General features: G+C 41.6%; 1 protein-coding gene across 1 annotated transcript in view; it reads right to left on the bottom strand.

Annotated features, from left to right (window-relative positions):
* LOC137641382 (RING finger protein 17-like) overlaps nt 1-22,075 on the bottom strand; it is a 1,982,860-nt gene that overhangs the window by 785,667 nt on the left and 1,175,118 nt on the right. Inside the window, exon 18 of the mRNA XM_068373901.1 lies at nt 19,515-19,740. Within this exon, the coding sequence (XP_068230002.1) occupies nt 19,515-19,740 (226 nt within the window). The remainder of the gene's footprint in view (nt 1-19,514; nt 19,741-22,075) is intronic.

Below are 22,075 nucleotides of genomic sequence, written 5' to 3'. Positions count from 1 at the left end.
TGCCTTATTATAGTGCTAATAATGCCTCAAAATTTCATTAGCCTGTCTTGATTAGTGTATTTTTGGCAAATATTTTTACAATTAGCACCCTCTCAACCCGGAGGCTACCCAACCTTAAGCATAAAGTTGTATATTTGGCTGGATACCTTGTTCATAAATATTGTAATAGCACTAGTATGGAGGATATCATGGATGATGAAGATGGTAACGAGGTGTCATCTGAGTTCTTAGATCATTTGAATAGAGGTGGACTGAGTGTGCCAACTATTTCAACTATCTTTTTTGTACATAATGCCTATAATTTGCATGCCATGACTAAAATGCATTGCCGCTTTCATTTTGCTGAATTGTTATCTTTTGTAGATGCACCTTTAGCTACTAATAATGCAGCATGTACGACTTTAGCCAACATTCTATTGAAAGCTCAGGTTCTCAATGTAAGTGACAAAGAAAAAGGCTGTGAGATGCCTCAGGAGGCAAGAAAACCTCTCCATCTAGCGATGTTCATCTAATCAAATGTTAATGTCTTCGAGTTTTGTTGTGATGAGAAATACCGTTCTTTATTTCTTATTTTAGTGTTTCATTGTTTTAGGGCTTGTTTGGAATGTTTGAGTAATACAATATTTGACAATATGGTGAGCAGCTCTGCTTGAGGGTACATTGGGGCACACTTTTCTAATTTCTCTTCCTCTTGCTTTGTTAAAGTTTTTATAGTTTATACTGGAAATATTTATTTCAAACTTGTTACTGTTCTTAGAATATTTTATCTGTCCTTGTTTCCTTTCCTCACTGGGATACTTTCCCTGCTGGGGCCCCTGGGCTTATAGCATCCTTCTTTTCCAACTAGGACTGTAGCTTAGCAATTAATAATAAAAATAATAATAGAACCTGCTGGGACTTTAACTTTCCAAGGAGTCACTCCTTTTGTTAAAAAAAAAAAAAAAGAATGATAATCCTTTGAGGTTTCAAGAATCATCTTGGGTTGAAGAACTGTTGCATCCCGTCTCTTCCAAGGAATCTTTGGATCGTTTTGCAGAAATTCTGCTGTTCATGCGAGGAGACAAATGCCTTCGTCACTGAGGCAAGGGAGGAACGGAAAGCTTGTGGTGACGAAAAACAGTGAAGCACTCTGGCGAGGTGCCACTAGAGTGTGAGGGTGAATCGTGGTCTCTGCACAAGAGCAAGGCCCTCTTTGAAAGACAAGGAGAATCACTATGATTACTTATAGGTGACAATCGCCTCTAATGAGAGGGCGATGTGTGGCAAAAATGTAATGGAGAAAATCTCTTGGAATTTCTCCATCACTTGACTACTAGAAGGTGAAAATCGCCTAGAATGAGAGGGTGATGGGTGGCAAAAATGTGATGGAGAAAATCTCTTGGATCGTTCCACTGAAGGGAAAGATCACCTTGAGCGCAAGGGAGAAGAACGGGCGGAACCCGAGAGTGGTTATCGTCTTGAACGTGATGGAGAAGATTGCCTGGGGTGCGAGTACCGCTTGGAGTGTGAAGGAGATTGTTGACTCGATACTGAAGAGAAGCATGTGAAGGACCGCCAACGAAAAGAGCTATGTCTCCTATGACGGGGCGATCTAGAGCACCTGCAGGATCTGCATGGAGATGCTGACAAAGAAGGCGAAGAATATCTGGTCTCTCTACCGAGGGGCGGGGCGTGGCTAAGGCGAGGGCGAGGGCGAGGACAAGGCACATGCAATGGTCAAGGACAAACTAGTACTTGGTGCCTGCAGATGAAGATCCACGCTCATAATGGCATAACATGAGAGAGAGAGAGAGAGAGAGAGAGAGAGAGAGAGAGAGAGAGAGAGAGAGAGATAGAGAGACACTCTCAGAAGCTCTGACAGGACTTTTACAAAGAGAGTGACCCAAGCAGGCAGCAGAAGTAAGAGCATAAGCTGGTGGCAGTAGGTCTTGAAGTAAGATGGCCTGGCCACTGGAGAATCCCCCTCGGCAAAGATGGGATCTCACAGTGCAATGGACTCTAAAGAGCCTAGAGTTTCCCAAACAGATCTTCCAGAAGGAGCAGAAAAAATGAGGGCGACCTGATGAACTGAGTCGTCAATCAGGAGAAGCTCTGAAGCATCGGCTAAAACAGGAACCTATTGAGGAGAAGCAGCCGAAGGAGGAACAGACTGCACACGATGTTTCTCCACAACAAAAAGCTGAAGTTTGTCTTCCAAAGGCAAACCAGAAATCTCCATGAGGGCCACAACAAGTGAAGGGGTTCTGACCTCTGAAAATTAAAAAATGAAGGGAAGTCTGTCAAGAAGAGGCATTGCCGAACCATTAGGGGGAATGAGTCTCTCACTGACCTCGTGACTGCCCCGGCTGCCACTCTTATCTGAATGCCCTTCGGTGGATCCCAGGGAAGAGTCAGAAGGGATCGTTCCATGGATAGAAAACGCATGCTGAGACTTATTAGACTTTGAAGAAGACCCCCATGGGAGAAAAGTACCTTTTGGCCTTTTTTTCTTCCTCCTGCCAAACAAAACCTACTGGGATGGAGATTACTGTCTACAGTCTTAACATGGAGGGGCCTCCAAGCATAAATAACCTCGGCAAGCACAAAAAAAGTCTAGGAGGATTGGCATCAATATTACTCATATAAGTGCCCGCGGTCTTGGAAACCCCTCTCGGACATGCACGCATGATGAACATGATGGACTGCCAAATTTCCAGCAGAGAGGAACAAGTTCACTCTTTGAGGGCTGAAATCCAATTGAGTTTGTGGTGAGCAACAAGGTGGGGCGTGATTGTCTTCCAGCTACCAACCAGGTAATCACCGGGTTGTTATTTACCCCTCATTAAAAGTTTAAATTGCCACATTCCAGCTGTCTCTGTTACTCCGTCTCCTTCAAGTAAAGAACACACAGTTTGTATGCATGTAGGAACAAACCTTGTGTATACTTGCAGGGTTTATTCTTTCATACACATCTATCAACTACACCCAGTGACATATATCTCACTATTTATTTACAGCTAATGGTAGCACTCCTCTGCTCTCTACTATAGCTTTCGGAACCTCTGCACCTTAACTAATTGAATGTTGGGTAAGTTTCTGAAATCTTTAAATAATATAGCTAAATTATTGTGTTTTATGCTAGCTAACATTTAAAAAAGAGGGTATTTGGACGATATAGCTAAAAGTAGTTGCAAGTTGTAGTCCAAATCCCATGCAGGCTCTTTACTGGTTCATTTTGTGACTACACTATGTCTGTAAGGGGTTTATTGCCTGGTCTTTTGCATCATTTTTAAAGATATTGTGAACCTTTATAGAGCATTTTCGGATGGCGATATAACAATAATATTTACTTTTTACAGTACCTGTATAGCCTAGTGATATAATTACTTTTATTATCATTTCAGTAAAGAAACTAAGATTTATAAGACAACTGTGACATTGATGGAGCCCACCACAGTCAACGTGTTAATTTGATATTCATAGAGGATATGATAAAAAATTTTCATTGTCTTCTTATTCTTGTTTCCATGCTATGTTGTATGGAAAACATGACAGATTCTCATTCCTCCTTTTACTTTGTGTCTTCATTAATAATCACTCACAATATGTACTGTAATATGTCATTTACCTACCTGGACAATGAGGACATGCCTGAGAAATGTCATCAGATATTTAAAATTGTAATTTCTTGCAGAAGAACATTATCAAAAAAGTTATCGTCTACAAACAAATTCAGTTTAGGAGTAAGGAGGTATTGAAACTGACTCACAAAGCTTTCCTTTTAAGTAAAACATAAAAATAAAAAACTATTATTTAGTTATTTAATTTTTGCCATTGATATCTATACAAAAATTACAATGGTAAAATCTATGAAAGTATGTATGCTATGGTACAAGGAAGTGGGAAGTTCAGCAGTTGATGTTGCATACTGACCGATTCGGACCCCTGAATCAATAGATTTATTTATGCTTTGCAATATGCAAAGCACTGCAAGAATGTTGAAAGTTAGCATGTAAATCAAATTTGATTATATCCCTATTATGATATTTTGATAGGTATGATATTTAAAATAAATACTTCCGTAAATGACAAATTTTTAGCGTAAAATATAGCACAAGCCTAATCTGTGCTCATTCTTCCATTGACAATTTTCATTGTTCTGAGTAATCTAAAATAGTTATAAAAATGATGACTCTTATTGTAATGCACAATTATCATTAGGTAAATGAAAAGTCATAATCTAAATGCATGAAAATAGCATTATCCCTAAATAAATTAGCAGTAAATTAAATATGTCAGACAACAGTATTCAGGTCGATCAAATGTTTCAACAAAGAAGAACACTTCAGGAATATATCTAGATAAGGACAACTCCAATACTTACTCAACAGCAGATCACTTGCTAAATTCCCATCACAGCCTTGAAATTGAAAACAGAACTTCGGTCTTCAAATCTCTAACGTTAAGGTGTGAAGATACACAACCAACGAATTCATCACCGAATTTAGCCTATCAAACCCTCCGTCGCAAAATCACCAAGAGCAATGACGAACCTGATGATGACCTCATAACACAAAGTAAATAATACTGCCAATTTCCATGTAGACTTCAAAATATGTGTAACTTCAACTTTATTTACTACACTGATTAATTACCTACAAGCTCTTAAAAAATATTTCTTCACTTTCCTCTCAAGTATAACAATTTAAACCTATTGGAAATCTATGAATTAACTACTGAGTGAAAAAAAAAATCATCATATCACTGTAAATTCCTTGTTGCTGAATTTTATGAATATTGGCGATATTCAGCTTTGATATTTTATTTCATTTATCATAATTTTTTTTCATTACTGAGAGAGAGAGAGAGAGAGAGAGAGAGAGAGAGAGAGAGAGAGAGAGAGAGAGAGAGAGAGAGAGAGAGAGAGAGAGAGAGAGAATCTTTATATGCTACATTATCATTTTGTTCTTACAAAACTGAATTATCAGTTTATATTTAGTATCTTAGGAAATTTTACGTTTAATATTTCAATAAAAATATTTAAGTTAATTATAGTGTTTTTATTTCTTTTATCCTTACTGTTTCAGTTAAACAATAATGGATTTGGATCAATACTTATCACAAGCAATATCCATTATGATTTGGTTAAATAAAGATAGATTTGCATTAATATGATATTTTCATAATAAAATAAATTTTTGAATATACTTACCCGCTGGTTATATAAAAGAGCTGAAGTCCCTGACGCCAGGGCAGAAATTCAAATCTCGCGCTATCGAAGATACGCCAGGTGTACCAACCGCACCCTAGCGGTGGAACAGGTGGAACTACACACCAACTCCAGTTCTTCCATGCCTCATAGCCATACCATAGGTAGTCTCTAGAGGGGAGGAGGGTGGGTGTTAAATTTATATAACCAGCGGGTAAGTATATTCAAAAATTTATTTTATTATGAAAATATCATTTTTAAATATAGAACTTACCCGCTGGTTATATAAAAGAGCTGATTGACACCCCTTGGTGGCGGGTCAGAGACAGCTACATATAGAAAATTCACTTAAGGGTTACATACAATAAACTTAAGCAGTTCTCACCTGATAAGGAAGCTGACAGCAATGATACTCTGCCTCATTTCATCCGCTATCCTTAAGAGATCCAGTAATCCACTCGGGCTGAAAATCTCTAGGAGCTGTCAAACGGTACAACCACCTATAACATGACAGAACCCCAACCAATACCCTTGTTCCGGGTGCACTCAAGGAACAAATTGACCACCTAACCAAATCAAAGATTGCGGAAGACTGACGCCCAATCTCCACAAACAACCATAACAAACGAGTTCCAAGAGATAGAAAAGGGGTATTAGGAAAAAAGGGAACGTAGTGGTAGATCATTCACCTACTATCGCATTTGCCGCTATAAAAGGACCCAACGTAAAAAAGTCCTCATAGCGAGTCTGAACATTCTTCAAATAATGGGATGCAAAAACAGACTTACTTCTCCAAAATGTTGTGTCCATCAGACTTTGCAGAGAACGGTTCTGTTTAAAGGCCACTGAAGTCGCTACCGCTCTGACTTCATGTGTCTTGACTTTGAGGAGCCTCTGATCCGACTCATCACACTGAGCATGAGCTTCTCGAATCAACAATCTAACGAAAAAAGACAAGGCATTCTTAGACATGGGCATCGAGGGTTTCCGGACTGCACACCACAGAGCGTCTGAGTTACCTCTCAGATTCTTAGTCCTGTCCACATAAAGCCGTAGCGCTCTAACTGGACAGAGAACCCTTTCCAATTCACCGCCAGCCAAATCAGAAAGGTTAGAAATCTCGAAGGATTTGGGCCATGGCCGAGAAGGGTTTTCGTTCTTGGCCAGGAACCCCAGTTGCAAAGAACAAATGGCTTTCCCATTCCGAAAACCAATGTTCCTGCTTAAAGCGTGTACTTCACTAACTCTTTTCGCAGTGGCGAGGGTAACCAGAAAAAGGGTTTTCAAGGTTAAGTCCTTAAATGAAGCCGAGTATAAAGGCTCAAATCTGTCACTCATGAAAAATTTAAGGAAAACATCCAAATTCCAGGCGATGGGAGCTGTTTGAATCTTCTTGGTCGTATCAAAAGACCTAAGTAAATCTCGTAGATCTTTATTATTAGAAAGGTCTAGGTTCCTGTGTCGAAAAACCGTCGCCAACATACTCCTGTAACCTTTAATAGTAGATGACGAGAAGTTATGCTTAACTTTAAGGTCCAAGAAAAAATCTGCTACTTGGGAAAGCGAGGTACTGGAAGAGGAAATCGTGTTAGTTCTACACCACTCCCTGAACAACTCCCACTTGGACTGATACACCTTGATGGTTGAAGACCTTCTTGCCCTTGCAATAGCCTTGGCTGCCTTCTTCGAAAATCCTCTAGCTCTAGCGAGTTTTTCGATAGTCTGAAGGCAGTCAGACGTAGAGCTCGGAGGTTTTGATGATTTCGGGCCAAGTGAGGTTGTCTGAGAAGATCGGGTCTCATGGGAAGGCTTCTCGGAACATCCACCATCCACTCCAGTACCTCTGGAAACCAGCTCCTTGACGGCCAGAACGGAGCTATCAGTGTCATTCTGGTCTCCTCGTGTGAAATGAACTTCTGAATCACTTTGTAAAGGATCTTGAACGGAGGGAAAGCATAAACCTCCATGTGTGACCAGTTCATCAGAAAAGCGTCTATGTGCAAAGCTTCGGGGTCTGGAACCGGAGAGCAGTAACACACTAGCCGTTTGGTCTTCGCGGTGGCAAAGAGATCCACGAGAGGTCGACCCCATAACCGCCACAGACTCTTGCAGATGTCCGGGTGCAGAATCCATTCTGGGGAGAGAACCTGACCTTTCCTGCTGAGTCTGTCTGCGCTCACATTGTTGACCCCCTGGATGAACCGCGTCAAAAGAGTCACCTTCCTTTCCTCCGCCCAGACGAGAAGCAGTCTTGCAATCTCGTACAGAGGCCAAGAGTGGGTCCCGCCTTGTTTCACAATATAGGCCAGAGCTGTCGTGCTGTCCGCATTGACTTGGACGACCTTGCCCCTGATCTGCTTTTCGAAGCCGATGAGAGCCAGATGAATAGCTAAAAGCTCCTTTTGATTGATGTGGAGAGAGGTTTGCTCCACCGTCCAAGTCCCCGAAAGCTCCTGCTTCTCTAGAGTGGCTCCCCACCCCGAACTGGAGGCGTCGGAACACAACACAAGGTCTGGGTTCCTCTGAAGTAAAGACAAGCCTTCTTTCAGTCTGGGCTTGTTGTCCCACCATTGAAGATGAGACTTGATGGAAGCCGAGATGGGAATGCAATCCCTGTCGAGGCTGTCCCCTTTCTTCCAATGGCGGTTGAGATGAAACTGAAGAGGACGCAAGTACAACCTCCCAAGGGTCACGAACTTCTCTAACGACGAGAGAGTCCCCAGAAGGCTCATCCAATCTCTGACGGAGCAAAGATCTCTCTTCAGGAACGTTTGGACTTTTAGGAGGGCTGCTTGGATTCTCACCGACGACGGAAAAGCCCGAAAACTCCGACTGTGAATCTCCATCCCCAAATAAAGAATCTCCTGGGATGGAATCAGTTGTGATTTTTCCGAGCTCACCAGGAGACCCAGTTCCCTGGAGAGATCCAAAGTTATCTTGAGGTCCTTCAAACAACAATCGGCTGAGGAGGCTCTTATCAGCCAATCGTCCAGATACAGAGAGGCCCTGATTCCCCTCGAATGCAGCCTGCTTGCCACGTTCAGTATGATCTTGGTGAACAATAGAGGAGCCGTGCAGAGTCCGAAACAAAGAGCCCTGAACTGGAAGACCTTGTTTCCGTCCATGAACCTAAGATAACGTCTGCAGCTGGGATGAATCGGAAGGTGGAAATAGGCATCCTGTAGATCTAGAGAGACCATCCAATCGTCCTTCCTCACAGCTGCCAGAACTGTTTTCTGAGTCTCCATAATGAACGTCGAGTTCTGGACGTAACCATTTAGCACACTTACGTCCAGAACCGGTCTCCACCCCCCAGAACTCTTGGGTACTAGAAAAAGGCGGTTGTAAAACCCCGGAGACGTAACATCCAGCACTTCCTCTATTGCTTGCTTCTCTAATAAAAGAGACGTCTGCAGAAGCATGGCTTGCTTCTTGGGACCCTCTCTGTATTTGGGCGAAAGATCCACTGGATCTGTGACTAAAGGAGGATTGGCCAGGAAGGGGATCTTATAGCCTTCCTTTAACACCTGGACGGACCAGGGGTCCGCTCCATTCCTCTCCCAAGCCTCCCAGAAGTGAGTCAACCTGGCACCTACTGCTGTCTGAAGGAAAGGGCAGTCAGACTTTACCTCGGCCGGACTTGCCCCCTCTGCCTCTAGGCTTCCTTCCTTCTGGTTTAAAAGAGCCTCTTCCAGAGGACTTCCCACGAAAGGACTGAGGTCGAAACCCAGAAGAAGATTCCTTAGGTTTACGAGAGGAGAATGACGGAGGCAAAACTTTCTTAGTCGCAAAACTTTCCTAGTCGAATGAGTAACTAAGTCATGTGTGGCCTTCTGCGTGAGGGCAGTAGCCACCTCGCCTACTAATTCCTGCGGAAATAAGGTATTAGACAAAGGTGCGAAAAGAAGGCCCGTTTTCTGGTAGGGAGACACTCCTGCAGAGAGAAAAGAGCACATTGTGGCCCTTTTCTTGAGAATTCCAGCAGTAAACAAGGCAGCAAGTTCGTTGGAGCCATCCCTCACACCTTTGTCCAAGCAGGACATCAAATGAACCAAACCACTTGTGTCCGTTTCCGTCATATCAGAGACCCTCTTACTCAAAGCCCCCAAAGCCCAGTCCAAGAAATTAAAAACTTCGAAGGCCCTGAACAGACCTTTAAGCAAATGGTCGAACTCTGGAATGGACCACCAAATCTTCGTTTTCCTTAAGGCAAGACGACGAGAAGCATCTACCAAACTTGCAAAACTTTCCTAGTCGAATGAGTAACTAAGTCATGTGTGGTCTTCTGCGTGAGGGCAGTAGCCACCTCGCCTACTAATTCCTGCGGAAATAAGGTATTAGACAAAGGTGCGAAAAGAAGGCCCGTTTTCTGGTAGGGAGATACTCCTGCAGAAGGAAAAGAGCACATTGTGGCCCTTTTCTTGAGAATTCCAGCTGTAAACAAGGCAGCAAGTTCGTTGGAGCCATCCCTCACACCCTTGTCCAAGCAGGACATCAAATGAACCAAACCACTTGTGTCCGTTTCCGTCATATCAGAGACCCTCTTACTCAAAGCCCCCAAAGCCCAGTCCAAGAAAATAAAAACTTCGAAGGCCCTGAACAGACCTTTAAGCAAATGGTCGAACTCTGGAATGGACCACCAAATCTTCGTTTTCCTTAAGGCAAGACGACGAGAAGCATCTACCAAACTTGAAAAATCCCCTTGGGCAGACGAAGGAAAACTCAAGCCCAACACTTCACCAGTCTCGTACCACACACTAGATTTAGAGGCTAACCTAGCGGGAGGAAAGGCAAAGGCCGTCTTACCAAAAGATTTCTTGGAGTCCAACCAAGAACCCATTAATTTCAAGGCCCGCTTAGAGGATCGAGAAAGAACCATCTTGGTATAAACTGGAACCTTGGTAGCTTTACCTAAGATGAATTCAGAAGGCGGAGAACGAGGGGCCACAGGGGTAAATGAATCCGGGAAAATTCCAGTCAGAATAAGCATAAACTTGCGAAGATCCACAGCATGCTGATAATGCTTCTCCTCCTCATTCTCAGAGACTTCCTCAATAGGATCATCCTCATCCGACTTTTCCTCAGGCTCGTCTTCTGGCAGTGCAGCAACAGCCGCAGCCTGAACCGAAGGAACAACGTCTGGATGGGACTGCCTGTCAAGGCCAACATCTGCGTCAATCTGATGGGGAGAAGTAGAAGTGGATTGATGCGAAACAGAGACGTGTAGACGATCATCCTCAACCAACAACTGCCTAGATCGCTTCGAATCCGACTGCTGTTGAACAGAAGAACGCTTGAAATCAGAAGGTAACTGTCGAAGATCGCCGAGAGGTCGCGTAAAGTCCGAAGACTGTTGACGCGAACGATCAAAGTAGTCAGGATGTCGACGCTGCGAATTAATGTTTTGACGCGAAGCGTCCAAAAGTTGTTGACGCGGACGATCCACTATTTCAAATCGTTGACGCATCTCGTCCACTTGTCGACGCCGATGTTCTTCCCCGCGACCAGAACACGAAAACTGGTCAACCAAAACTCTCTGACGCGACTCATCAAAATCAACCTGGCGTTGAACACTATGACTGGGAGACCGCCTAAGTGATAACTCGTCAAGACCAGAGACCATCGAACGCCTGTGCGATAACTGGTCTGACATCGAACGCCCAGACATAACGCCAACACCTGGTTGATAAGAATCCATCAACGACGAGAGTTGTTCCTTCATAGACATAAGCGCAGACCATTTCGGATCAACAGAACTCCTAGAAGGAAGATTCGCACCAACGTCACCACGCATTTCGGGGGAAGAAAGCCAATCCGATGGAAAAGGGGGTGCATGAATAGTAACAAGGTCCGAATCGGAAGGAATCATATCCACACGAATACAGTGATCTGTACGTTTGGCCGGAGTGCAAGCGCTGGGAGAACGGAAACGTTCCGGTGAACCCCACGAACTACATCCTGGACGCACAGGCGATTCCCGACGCTGTGAAACATCATGCGTCCGTTTAAGCGGTCTTGACGCTCGACGCCAGATCTCACTCCCCGACCCTTCACCGGAAGACGGGGATAACGCATGAACCTCACCTTTCCTACGATGAGGATGAACGACCTGAGCTACGGCAACAGGAACGTTCGAGGGGACGTCTGCACGATTGATGACGCTTCTCGTTCCCTTAAGCCGTTCGACATTACTTCTCCCATGGGTTCGAGAGCTCGAAAGAGGTCTTAGGCTAGGTGAACGACAAGATCGTGCCGACGCACCCTCCGCAACACTAAACACACTATCAACACTTGTCACAACACCGAGAGAGTCACGATTCTTCGGTACCACATCAGACACTGAAACACTTTCCACAGTTCCGATAGGCTCACGGTTTTTCAATACCTTTAACTCGGAAAAGATAGTATTTCTATCGGCTGCTAAGGACTCAACTTTCTCACCAAGAGACAAAATAGCAGTAAACATGTCTTTCATAGTAGGTTCCTGATCTACCACCACAGGGGAAGGAACAGGATTAGGAACAGGTAAATTAGGTAAGGCTCTATCCACAGATCGGGAAGAACTACGCCTAACTCTATCTCTCTCTAGTCTCCTAACATAACGATCGAAAGTAACAAAATCATCATCAGTTAAGGAAAGACACTCATTACACCTATCATCTAATGAACAAAATTTACCCCTACATTTTACACAAATAGAATGAGGATCAATAGATCCTTTAGGAAGTCGGGTACGACAACCCTCACTAACACACCTACGCTGAGCAGGGGAGGAGTCGGCCATTTTTAAAGCTAACGTGAGAGACCGACAAGCAAAAAGTAAGGGAAAAAACAATAAAGAAAATCTCAAACAAAAAGATTTCAAGATAAGAACCAAGGGAAATTAATCAACGATAGCTTAAACTCAAAAAAGAACGTTGTACATCACCAAACAACTTCCCAAGAGAGTAAAACACGAGAGCGAACTTCTATATGTCAGCCAGCTATGACGGCAGAGAGAAGAACTGGAGTTGGTGTGTAGTTCCACCTGTTCTACCGCTAGGGTGCGGTTGGTACACCTGGCGTATCTTCGATAGCGCGAGATTTGAATTTCTGCCCTGGCGTCAGGGACTTCAGCTCTTTTATATAACCAGCGGGTAAGTTCTATATTTAAAAACTACAAATTTTTACAACAATCTTATTATTCCTAGCTATAGAAACCAGAGTCATTTGGTACAGTTGCTAAGCAACCACAGCTCATGACAGAGCAGGGTGCCGTCTTACGACACTTTTCACTCTCTTTTGGTCAAAAGACTGTGTGGGGCAGTTGAGGTGGAGTCCTTGATAAATGACTCAGATTTGTATAGCTAGGAAAAATATAAATTCTTTTAAAAATTTGTACTTTACTCGTACGCGGATACAGCCTTTCGAGTCACTTAATGTGTGTCTTCTTTAGGTGGGAGAAAGTCTCCGTAAAGAGGTACGTCCTTCCTCTCTAATAGATACCATTACTATTAAGCACCTAACGGCAAAAGATCACCAGTGGATAAATTTTGAACTGAGGCAAGGCTCTACATTCAATTCAAGAGGATATGTTTAGTGGTAGGGGTGAAGCTATATGAATATTAATAGTCATAAAAAGAATGTCTCAAATATACAATACCATAAATAACAACTGAAAAACAGGGCATTTTTACTTGCATTTGGGTGAGATCCAAGTGATGGGTTTAAGTCCCCTTGATACCCACTTTTACAAAAGACACATTTTGCTCCAATCCTAGAGTAATTTCTAATCTTCAAAAGAATAAACAAATCCATTACATATCCTTACAATGCAGAGAATAACTGACCCCTTTGATACAACAGTTACATGTTCTGTAAACGCGTAAGATTAGATTAATAGTTCTGCTGTAACAAAAGGACCTGTAGCGAGTAGGTTCGCAAGGGCACCCAGTAACACTTTAGTGTTACTGGGTCCTTTGACTCTCTCTCTCTCTCTCTCTGGTTATAGCTCATCTTTCCTTTGCTTACAGATACACTGACTAGTCTGACCCATGCTTTCCACATTTTCCTGTCCCCATATACCTTACGACACTGAGATTACCAAACAATTTTTCTTCACTCTAGTCCTGGGTAATGCCATATCCTCTGTAATATGGTGTTCCACTGTCTAGGGGTAGAGTTCTCTTGCTTGAGGGTACACTTGAGAGCAATATTCTGTCATATCTCTTCTTCTTAATATTTTGAAGTGTTTATAGTTTTTATAAGAAAGAATTTTCAATGCTGTTTTTGTTCTTAAACTTCTCATAGTTTGTTTCCTTATTTTCTTTCCTCATTGGGCTATTTTCCCTATTGGCTCATTTAGGCTTATATCATCCTGCTTTCTACTTAGGGCTGTAGCTTAGTAAGTAATAATAATAATAATAATTATAATAATGATAAAAAGTAATAATAATAATAATAATAATAATAATAATAATAATAATAAAGAGAAGTGTCCAGGGACCTGTTCATACAATCTCTAGAATAATGGTTCGTAAATATGGTTTGTTTCCATACACCAGCTTTGAGGACTTGTGGTACAAAGTGATTTTTGCAGAAAGGTAGGATTGCAGCAAGACCATGGATATCATGGGCTTGGGGGGGGGGGGGGGAGGGCTGGCGATGCTTCCTATGAGGCTTTATATGCTCTCATGATTGTTTATCTGCACCAAAATGAAATTGTGTTTTTCAGATACTTTCAAATTTCTCTCAGGGGGCAGAGTAAAACGTCATCTGGATTATGAGTTACCTCTTTGAGAGACTTTAGAGCTACTTACGTTACTCTGACTCCCTGGGATGTTCGTACAATATTCAGTATCTGATGAATCACACAGAATAAGAGTGAAAGCCCAGTCCGTCCCATAAGTGCTGAAAAGCTTCTTACATTCCTGCAGCTTGGTTTGGGACTGGTGAGCAGTAAACCAGAGGTTTGTGATTCAAGTGGGTGGCGAACATGTCTAGGGACAAAAGTCTCCTTACTACTAAAGGAAGAAAGCAAAGACCATTCTGAACTAACTGTCATCCCTGATTGACTCGGATGGTTGGCAGCGACGCTCCTTTTTCTGGGGATGAACCTCGCCGAGAGGGAGATTGCTTTGGTCTCTGGCCTCCTGAGTATCTCTACTGCTAGTTGGCAGAGCATGAGAGGCTGCACCTCCTTGTTTGGAGATATAGGTCACTGTCATGGAGTAAACAGTGATCAGCACCACGGAGTGACCTTTCAGAGTCTCTGAGAAATGGAGTAATGAGAGTTGCGCTGCTTTCATCTCCAGGAAATTGATGTGAAAGGCCTCTTCCTCTTTTGAACATAGGCCAGAGATTTGTTCCCTTCCTAGATAAGCACACCACCCTTTGCAAGAAGCATCTGAGAACAGAAGGAATTGTGTTGAAGGAGTCTGAAGAGGTGGGAGGGGGGTTTCACACTAACAAGTTCTCCACTCAGCCACAAATGGAGGTTTTTCAAAACCTTCTGGGGCTCTGACAATAGGATTAAGGGGTAGTTGGATGTCTGCAACCACTGGGGGCATGTTTTTCCAAAGAGGAGAGGTAGCCTAGAAGCTTCTGCCATGATTATACAGGAGGTAGCTTCCCTTTCAGAGAAGTTTTTGATTTCCCTGAATCTCAAATCCTGTCGGCAGATGGAAATGCTCTGGCTTAGACCGAGACTATGTCCATGCCTAGGTACCTGATAGATTGTTGAGGGATGAGATTGGACTTTTCAAGGTTCAGTTGGATCCCTAACTCCTTGCAAAGATCTATGAGTAGATCCCTGTGCCTCTGCAGAGGAGCTCGGAATTCTGTCAGAAGCCATTTATCACGGTGCCTCAAAAACCTCTTCCCTATGGATTGAGCGCAGGCTGAGGTAAGGGCAAAGATTTTGTTGAAAACCTGAGAGGCTGTTGACAGACCGAAGCATAGCACCCTGAACTGGAAAATTTTTTCTTGAAAGGGAAACCTTAGGTATTTCCTTGAGGCAGAATGAATTGGGACCTAAACGTAGACGTCTAAGATCTCTGGTTGGAAGGAAATCAATCTTCCAGATGGCCTGGAGAACAGTGGTCAGACTCCATTTTGAATTTTGTTTGCGCACTAACATAATCAAACGGGAAAGGTCTATGACGGGTCGCTAACCTCCTGCCAATTTTTCTACTAAAAATAGATTCTTGTGGAAGCCTGGAAAATCGTTTAAGACTTTTAAAATGGCTCCTTGGCCAGCAATTGGGATACTTCTAATAAGAAGAGGTCTTTTAAATAAAATGGTTGGATTGTCAGAGTCTCGATCAGAGGAGGCAGACAGTCTCTGGGAGGGACTCGATACCTTGAAAGGACTTCTACTATACAGGAGTTGGCATCAAAGTCCTACCACCTGAGCCAAAAGCTTTGTAGGCATCCACCCCCCACCCCCCTTGGTGGTAAGCTGAGGGACATGCCCTCCCAGGCGAGAGCCTCTGCAACCGGGCCCTCTACGTCCGTAGGGATGTTCTCTCCGTCAAAAGGTAGGTCTGGAGGCTTGCCTCCCAGTAGGGATGATCTCTCTGTCAAAAGGTAAATCGGGAGGCTTGCCTCCCAGACTGTTACAAATTTGTTGGAAGCAGAAGTCATCTATGCTGAAGCACTGGATTCAAATACGAGTTTCTTTGCTGCAGCTGAGGGGTAGACATCCTTGGTGCCGTTGCCATCCTCATCATAGGAGCTGTCCCAACCACTCGACCTTCTCTATAGCAGAGTCTGAGTTTCTCGGGGAATACGTGTCCCTGGGTGACAGCTGTCTCGAGGATTTGGCTAAGACTACGTTGTGTCTTTTTAAGATACAGTTACCACAAAGGGAAACAGTACGGTGTAACATGAATTCTATGGTTTTTCCCCCTGATCATCATAATTCATCAAATTGCTTAAGGGAATTTTCCTCTTTTAAGTTTTCTGTGACCGCATGGCAAAATATTGCTTCAGAACATTGGTCGAGCCATGAACAGGCTTGGATTGTGGACACAGCAGCTACCTGCTTGTTTGCCATTTTAGGACCTGAAAAGATGTAGGGAAGGTTGGATCAACTGGTACGGATAGTACTAAGTTACCAACATCAGCATCACAGCGAAGTGGGCTCTGAAAAGCGCCAGAGTGTAAATAGAATCTACTCTGGTGCAAAAGGACCAATGGCATTAATTTTGAGGACATTCTGGCCTTGAGAGAATTCTCAGACAATGACACTTTCGTGTTAAGCAAATCTAGTGTGTCCTTGGTTTGGTTAGTGCGCGCCACATCGAATCTATGCCAAGGACTTTGTGATTGGGAAAACTGAATCCATAGCGCACCGTCAGTTAATGGTTTGTATGAGAAGAGACTCGTCCAGGTCATCCCAGGGACAGATGAGGCTCTTAATTTTAATAAACTGCAATGCCTCTGAGTCAGACATCAGGACCTTGATAGGGGCTACATCAGCTGAGCTGGTGCTCGTGTGTGCAGCAAGGTTCTCTCTGGTAGAGCCATAATGGCGATAATATCATGGTCAAGTAGTGTTTCCACTTTTGGGATAACTAGCTGTTCAGTTTTCATAGTTATAGCGTGAGTCTTAGCTTTTCGTCAGACGTCTTTCCTTTCTCTTACTGCATTAATACTGAGGTGGGAATAGGAGGCAGAGAAAGAATGGGAAGGTACTAAATACCTAACTATACAAAACTCGTTATATGAGTATTCACCTCTAGCAAAGTGTGAGGTGGGTTCATTTAAGTCCCTTTCTGAACTTATTCTATGAGGGGAGAAGGAATTCTTAGTAGGCTACAAGGGCTTTGCCTACGACGCTTAACAAAGGCGACCTCACCTGCATCAGATGGGAACGTAATTCGTGGGAAGGGGGAAAACTACTTCCTGCCCCTTATCCACTTTCAGTACCTGAAAAGAATCATCTCAATTAACTCCCGTTCCAAAGAACGCATATGTAAAGCATTATGAACATTAGGATAGAAACTAGTGTTGCTGTTCATGTAAAGCAATGGGTGTGCTATTTGCATAACTCGAGGCTTTAGGACTGTGAGTCCTAGCTAAATGATTATAAAATTCCAGGGAACTTTAAAATAATGGGGTGTCGATCTACCATGTCATTTAGGGTGTGCTGATTGTAAACCAGCTTGAAAAGGGGAAGCAAGCTCATGTCAAGCGTTAACACTGTTACCTTGTGGAGGAATACCCTTGCACATCAAGATGATGGCACGTTTAGTGATGTCATTTGAAGTGGGCAAGACAACTCGCTTGGACTTGTTTGCTTGACCTGCCAGCGGAGTTACCTCACGCATAGGAATGGCGGCCCATTGAGTGATGTCATCACGCACAGGAATGGCGACTCATTGAGTAATGTCATCACACACAGGAATGGAGGCTCGTTGAGTGATGTCATCACACACAGGAATGGAGGCTCGTTGAGTGATGTCATCACTCAGAGGAATGGCGGCACGTTGAGTGACAATCACAAATAGGAACAGCGGCACATGTAGACTTCTTAAGCTGAAGGATCATCCAGGCTGACTTGTAAATAGACAAAATTCTGGGAGTTAAAGAGGGTTTTGTCACAATCGACTTTTCCCACCAATAGGCTTAGAAGAAAACATAGACAATGGTTTAAAACAGCTTGGTCTTGCTACATCTTGGGGTGTGCACACATCTGAAGAAGTCCAGCCATCCTTGTAATAAATGGGTGAAATGTAATGGAGCCTGTCTTAGGAACTCTTTAGAGGAGATCAATGCCAAGGACCCCTTGGTGTACGAAGCAAGCCTGGCTCATGGGAACAAGCTAGAAACTGAAAATAAGGGTCTTCCAACAAAGCTGCTTCAGTATGAGGGGAAATGGCAGGCTCAACTCTAATGTTCCGCAATCAGGAACGCAGAGAGATTTTCAATGCTTGGATTGGAGATATTCCCAACAGAGGAAAGATCTTCTCTAGATAATAACCCATGCAAGGGTCTCCACTCAAAACACTCGGAGGTGAGGAAGATCTATTAATAAAAGGGTAATCAAGGACTGAGGGTATTGAGATTGGATCTGGCTCTGGGAGCGCAGCAGCCATAGCTAAAGGATCCACCACAAGTACTTGGTCAAGTTAATACTGTATATTATCAAAACTGGGTGATAAAACATTAACAATGTTATCATGGCCACAGTCATCCATGACTGTAGCCTAAGTGGGTTCCTGACATAAAGGACCAGATTGGAAGATAACTTTTGCCAAAGAAACACAAGAAACGTACTTTCATTTCTTGCCACTGCTGGCAGAAAACGAAGGAGAACAATCTCACTTAGTTCGTTTCTTGTAATGAGAACAATATATCTCCCACTGGGAGGATGGCAACTAACTACAGTATTCACATGGTGATTCCGCCAAACATCTTTTACCACAATAAGAGGGACGAACAGGCCACGGATCAACCTCTAAAATGGCCGAGGTATGAATGCACGATATTCAGCTTTCTAGCTATAATGCACTCACATATAACTCACAGATAACGATAGTAACGTAAGTGACAACGAATAGTAAAAAACACACAAGGCACAAGCCCTAAGCACTATAAGGGTATGTGGAAGTGCAGATGTCTAATGATAAAGAGAAAGTGAGGATATGACCTCTTAATTTCAGGACCAGGAGTGTAGTGAAAGAGCATCATGAGACAACGCCATGTGCTATGGTTGCTTAGCAACTGTAATGAGATGCAATCAAACCCCTTTTTTCTTTGTTTTCTCTGTTCATAAGATAAAATTAGACTAGGAATAACCCATATAAATAACTCAGAAGTTAGTGTTTGCGTAAGAATGAATTAAAATATGCAAGACTAACAATGAGCAAAACAATACAAAAAAAAAAGTTTTTGACCAATACGCCTGGTATTTAAATATAACTCTTATTGAGTGCTTGAAATCATACATAACTAAAAGAATTTTTGTCATTTACATTTTTACTTTAAACATTTTTCTAGTAAAAAGAAAGAGCCTGAAATCACAAGTAAGCTACTACAATAATTTGATATGTCCCTTTAAATCAGCCACTTCACAGGAACTTTGCTGTCTGTGGCTTCCTCCCTGCTATAGTTGGCAAATAGTTTTTTTCCTAGGTTGACAACTTGTCCGAAAACCTGGACTATGAGTACCAAGAATTTGAACATAAAAGTTCAATAGAAAATGTAGATTATAATTCATAAATTATTCTCATGAATCTTCAAATACCAGCCGAGGGTCAACAATTTCTGTTTAGCTTAAAATAACAAAAGCAAAAATGTTAATATAATATTTACCATAAATAATTTAGTACAGTAGGCTTACCTATTTTGGGAGCAAATATCTGCCAATCCAGGTTTCTTGTCATAAATGAAGAATTGTAATGTGATTGCAATTCCTTCATCAGGGATGTCAAACAATCAGAACTACTCTTAAGTTGAAGATAAAATTCGTTTGGAGATTTCACATGGGATACTAACACTTCTGTATCATATTTTCCGAAAGGTAAGACTGGACGGTAATAACTTCTCATTGGTGTCATCTCCTTGTACTGGAAATAAGAAATAAAAGAAATGAGAATATGGTTCAAAGTAATAGTAAGAAATGGAAAACAAAACTAGTTTCAAGGCAGTTTTTCATATCTGAAAGAGCAAAGATTTAGTAGTAACAATGTTCTCCACAAAAATAAGACATTTGAGTTGAAGTTCATACTACATATATATATATATATATATATATATATATATATATATATATATATATATATATATATATATATAGTAGTATGAATAAGACATTTGAGTTGGTTCATACTACTTTATATATATATATATATATATATATATATATATATATATATATATATATATATATATATACATATGTTTATATATATATAAATATATACACATTATATATATACATACACATATGTTTATATATATATATATATATATATATATATATAAATATATACATATTATATATATGTATGTATGTATACATGCATACATACACACATGCACACACTATATATATATATATATATATATATATATATATATATATATATATATATATATATATATATATATATATAATTGATAAATTTTGCACATTTAAACGTGTTTCTCATATTTCAAATATGCCATATATATTAATACATTAAAGTCTGGATTCTCTTAGCGACCTCGGGATCAGAGCCCAAGGAAAAATCACTCAAAAGACTATAGTATCTGACTGGCCAGGTTTCGAACCCTGGTCCAGGATACCTGTATGACATTGACCATACCACTCAGCCACTTTTATATTAATATATAAGGCTTATTTGAAATATATACATATATATATATATATATATATATATATATATATATATATATATATATATATATATATATATATAGGTAGGTAGGTAGTAAGTTGGCCGGGGAACCAGCCTCCTGTTGAGATACTACCACTAGAGAGTTATTGGATACTTTGACTGGCCAGACAGTAATTCATTAGATCCCTCTCTCTGGTTATGGCTTATTTTTTTTCTTTGCCTACACATACACAGAATAGTCTGGCCTATTCTTTACATATTCTCGTCTTTCCTCATACACCTGACAACAATGAGATACTAAACAATTCTTCACCCAAGGGGTTAATTACTGTACTGCAATTGCTCAGTATACTTTCCTCTTGGTGAGGGTAGAAGAGACACTTTAGCTATGGTAAGCAGCTCTTCCAGGAGAAGGACACTCCAAAATTAAACCATTGTTCTCTAGTCTAGGGTAGTGCCATAGCCTCTGTACCATGGTCTTTCACTGTCGTGGGTTAGAGTTCTCTTACTTGAGGGTACACTCGGGCACACTTTTCTATCGTATTATTTTTATTTTCTTCCTCTTGTGTTTTTGAAATAGTGTGTTGGGCAGGCTTAATAAAAGGGCCATGGATGCTTGGTGGTTTATCAAGAGGTTTTCTTTTCCATTTCTGACTCTTTTTCTTCTCTAAACCATCCTTACTGTCCTCCCTTCAGTTGAAGTGGCTATCCTGGAGGGTATTTAGCCTTGCATGGTGTATCGGCTCCTTCATGTTAACCAGTTTTTCCGACTTTTTACTATAGTCTTATTTATAATTCTGTACATATTTTGTTTTTGTTATAATTCTTGTTAATCTAGTTTTTAAGTATGATGTCTCTTTTTTATTTATATTGATTCTTATGTTGTCTGGAGACATAGAGCAAAATCAGCGACCAGTACGTCCTAGATTTCATCAATGTCATCTTCTGTATTGCAATATTCGTGGTCTTCATGCAAATATCCAAGACCTTACAGTTGCGTCCAGACAGAATGATATTCTTCTGTGCTCAGAAACTTTGGTCTCTAATATGAGGCACTCATCAGCGCTCCTTATAACTGATTTTAGGAAGCCAATAATGTTGAAGCGTGATGCCATCCCTAGAGCCAGGGGAATGGCAGTGTATATTAGGACTGAGTATCCTGCTTCTCATAAGTCCTGCTATCAATGTGGATGTCATGAGATTCAGGTAATAAAATTTTTTGGCAGGCATAACTTTGATTTGTGTTCGATCTACTGGAATCCAGACACGGATGATTCTATCTTCCATTGTCTTCCTACCATTATGGCTAAGATACAAGATGATGATAGAAAGGCTTCTTTTGTCTTTGTTGGTGATTTCAATGCTCACCATAAGGAGTGGTTAAGTTCTATCTCTCCTACCGATCGCCATGGCTTAAGAGCTTTAGACTTAAGCCTCTGAATCAGGCTGTGAGCAAATCATAAATGGAGCTACTCACAAGCCTGGTAATTTCTTGACTCCCCAGGAATTATAACTCGTAAGGTTGGTTCTCCAGTCGGGACATCTGATCATGGCTTGATTT

The sequence above is a fragment of the Palaemon carinicauda genome, chromosome 5 (assembly GCF_036898095.1).
Source record: "Palaemon carinicauda isolate YSFRI2023 chromosome 5, ASM3689809v2, whole genome shotgun sequence".
Lineage (NCBI taxonomy): Eukaryota > Metazoa > Arthropoda > Malacostraca > Decapoda > Palaemonidae > Palaemon > Palaemon carinicauda.
This window is presented reverse-complemented; position numbering and strand designations above follow the sequence as displayed.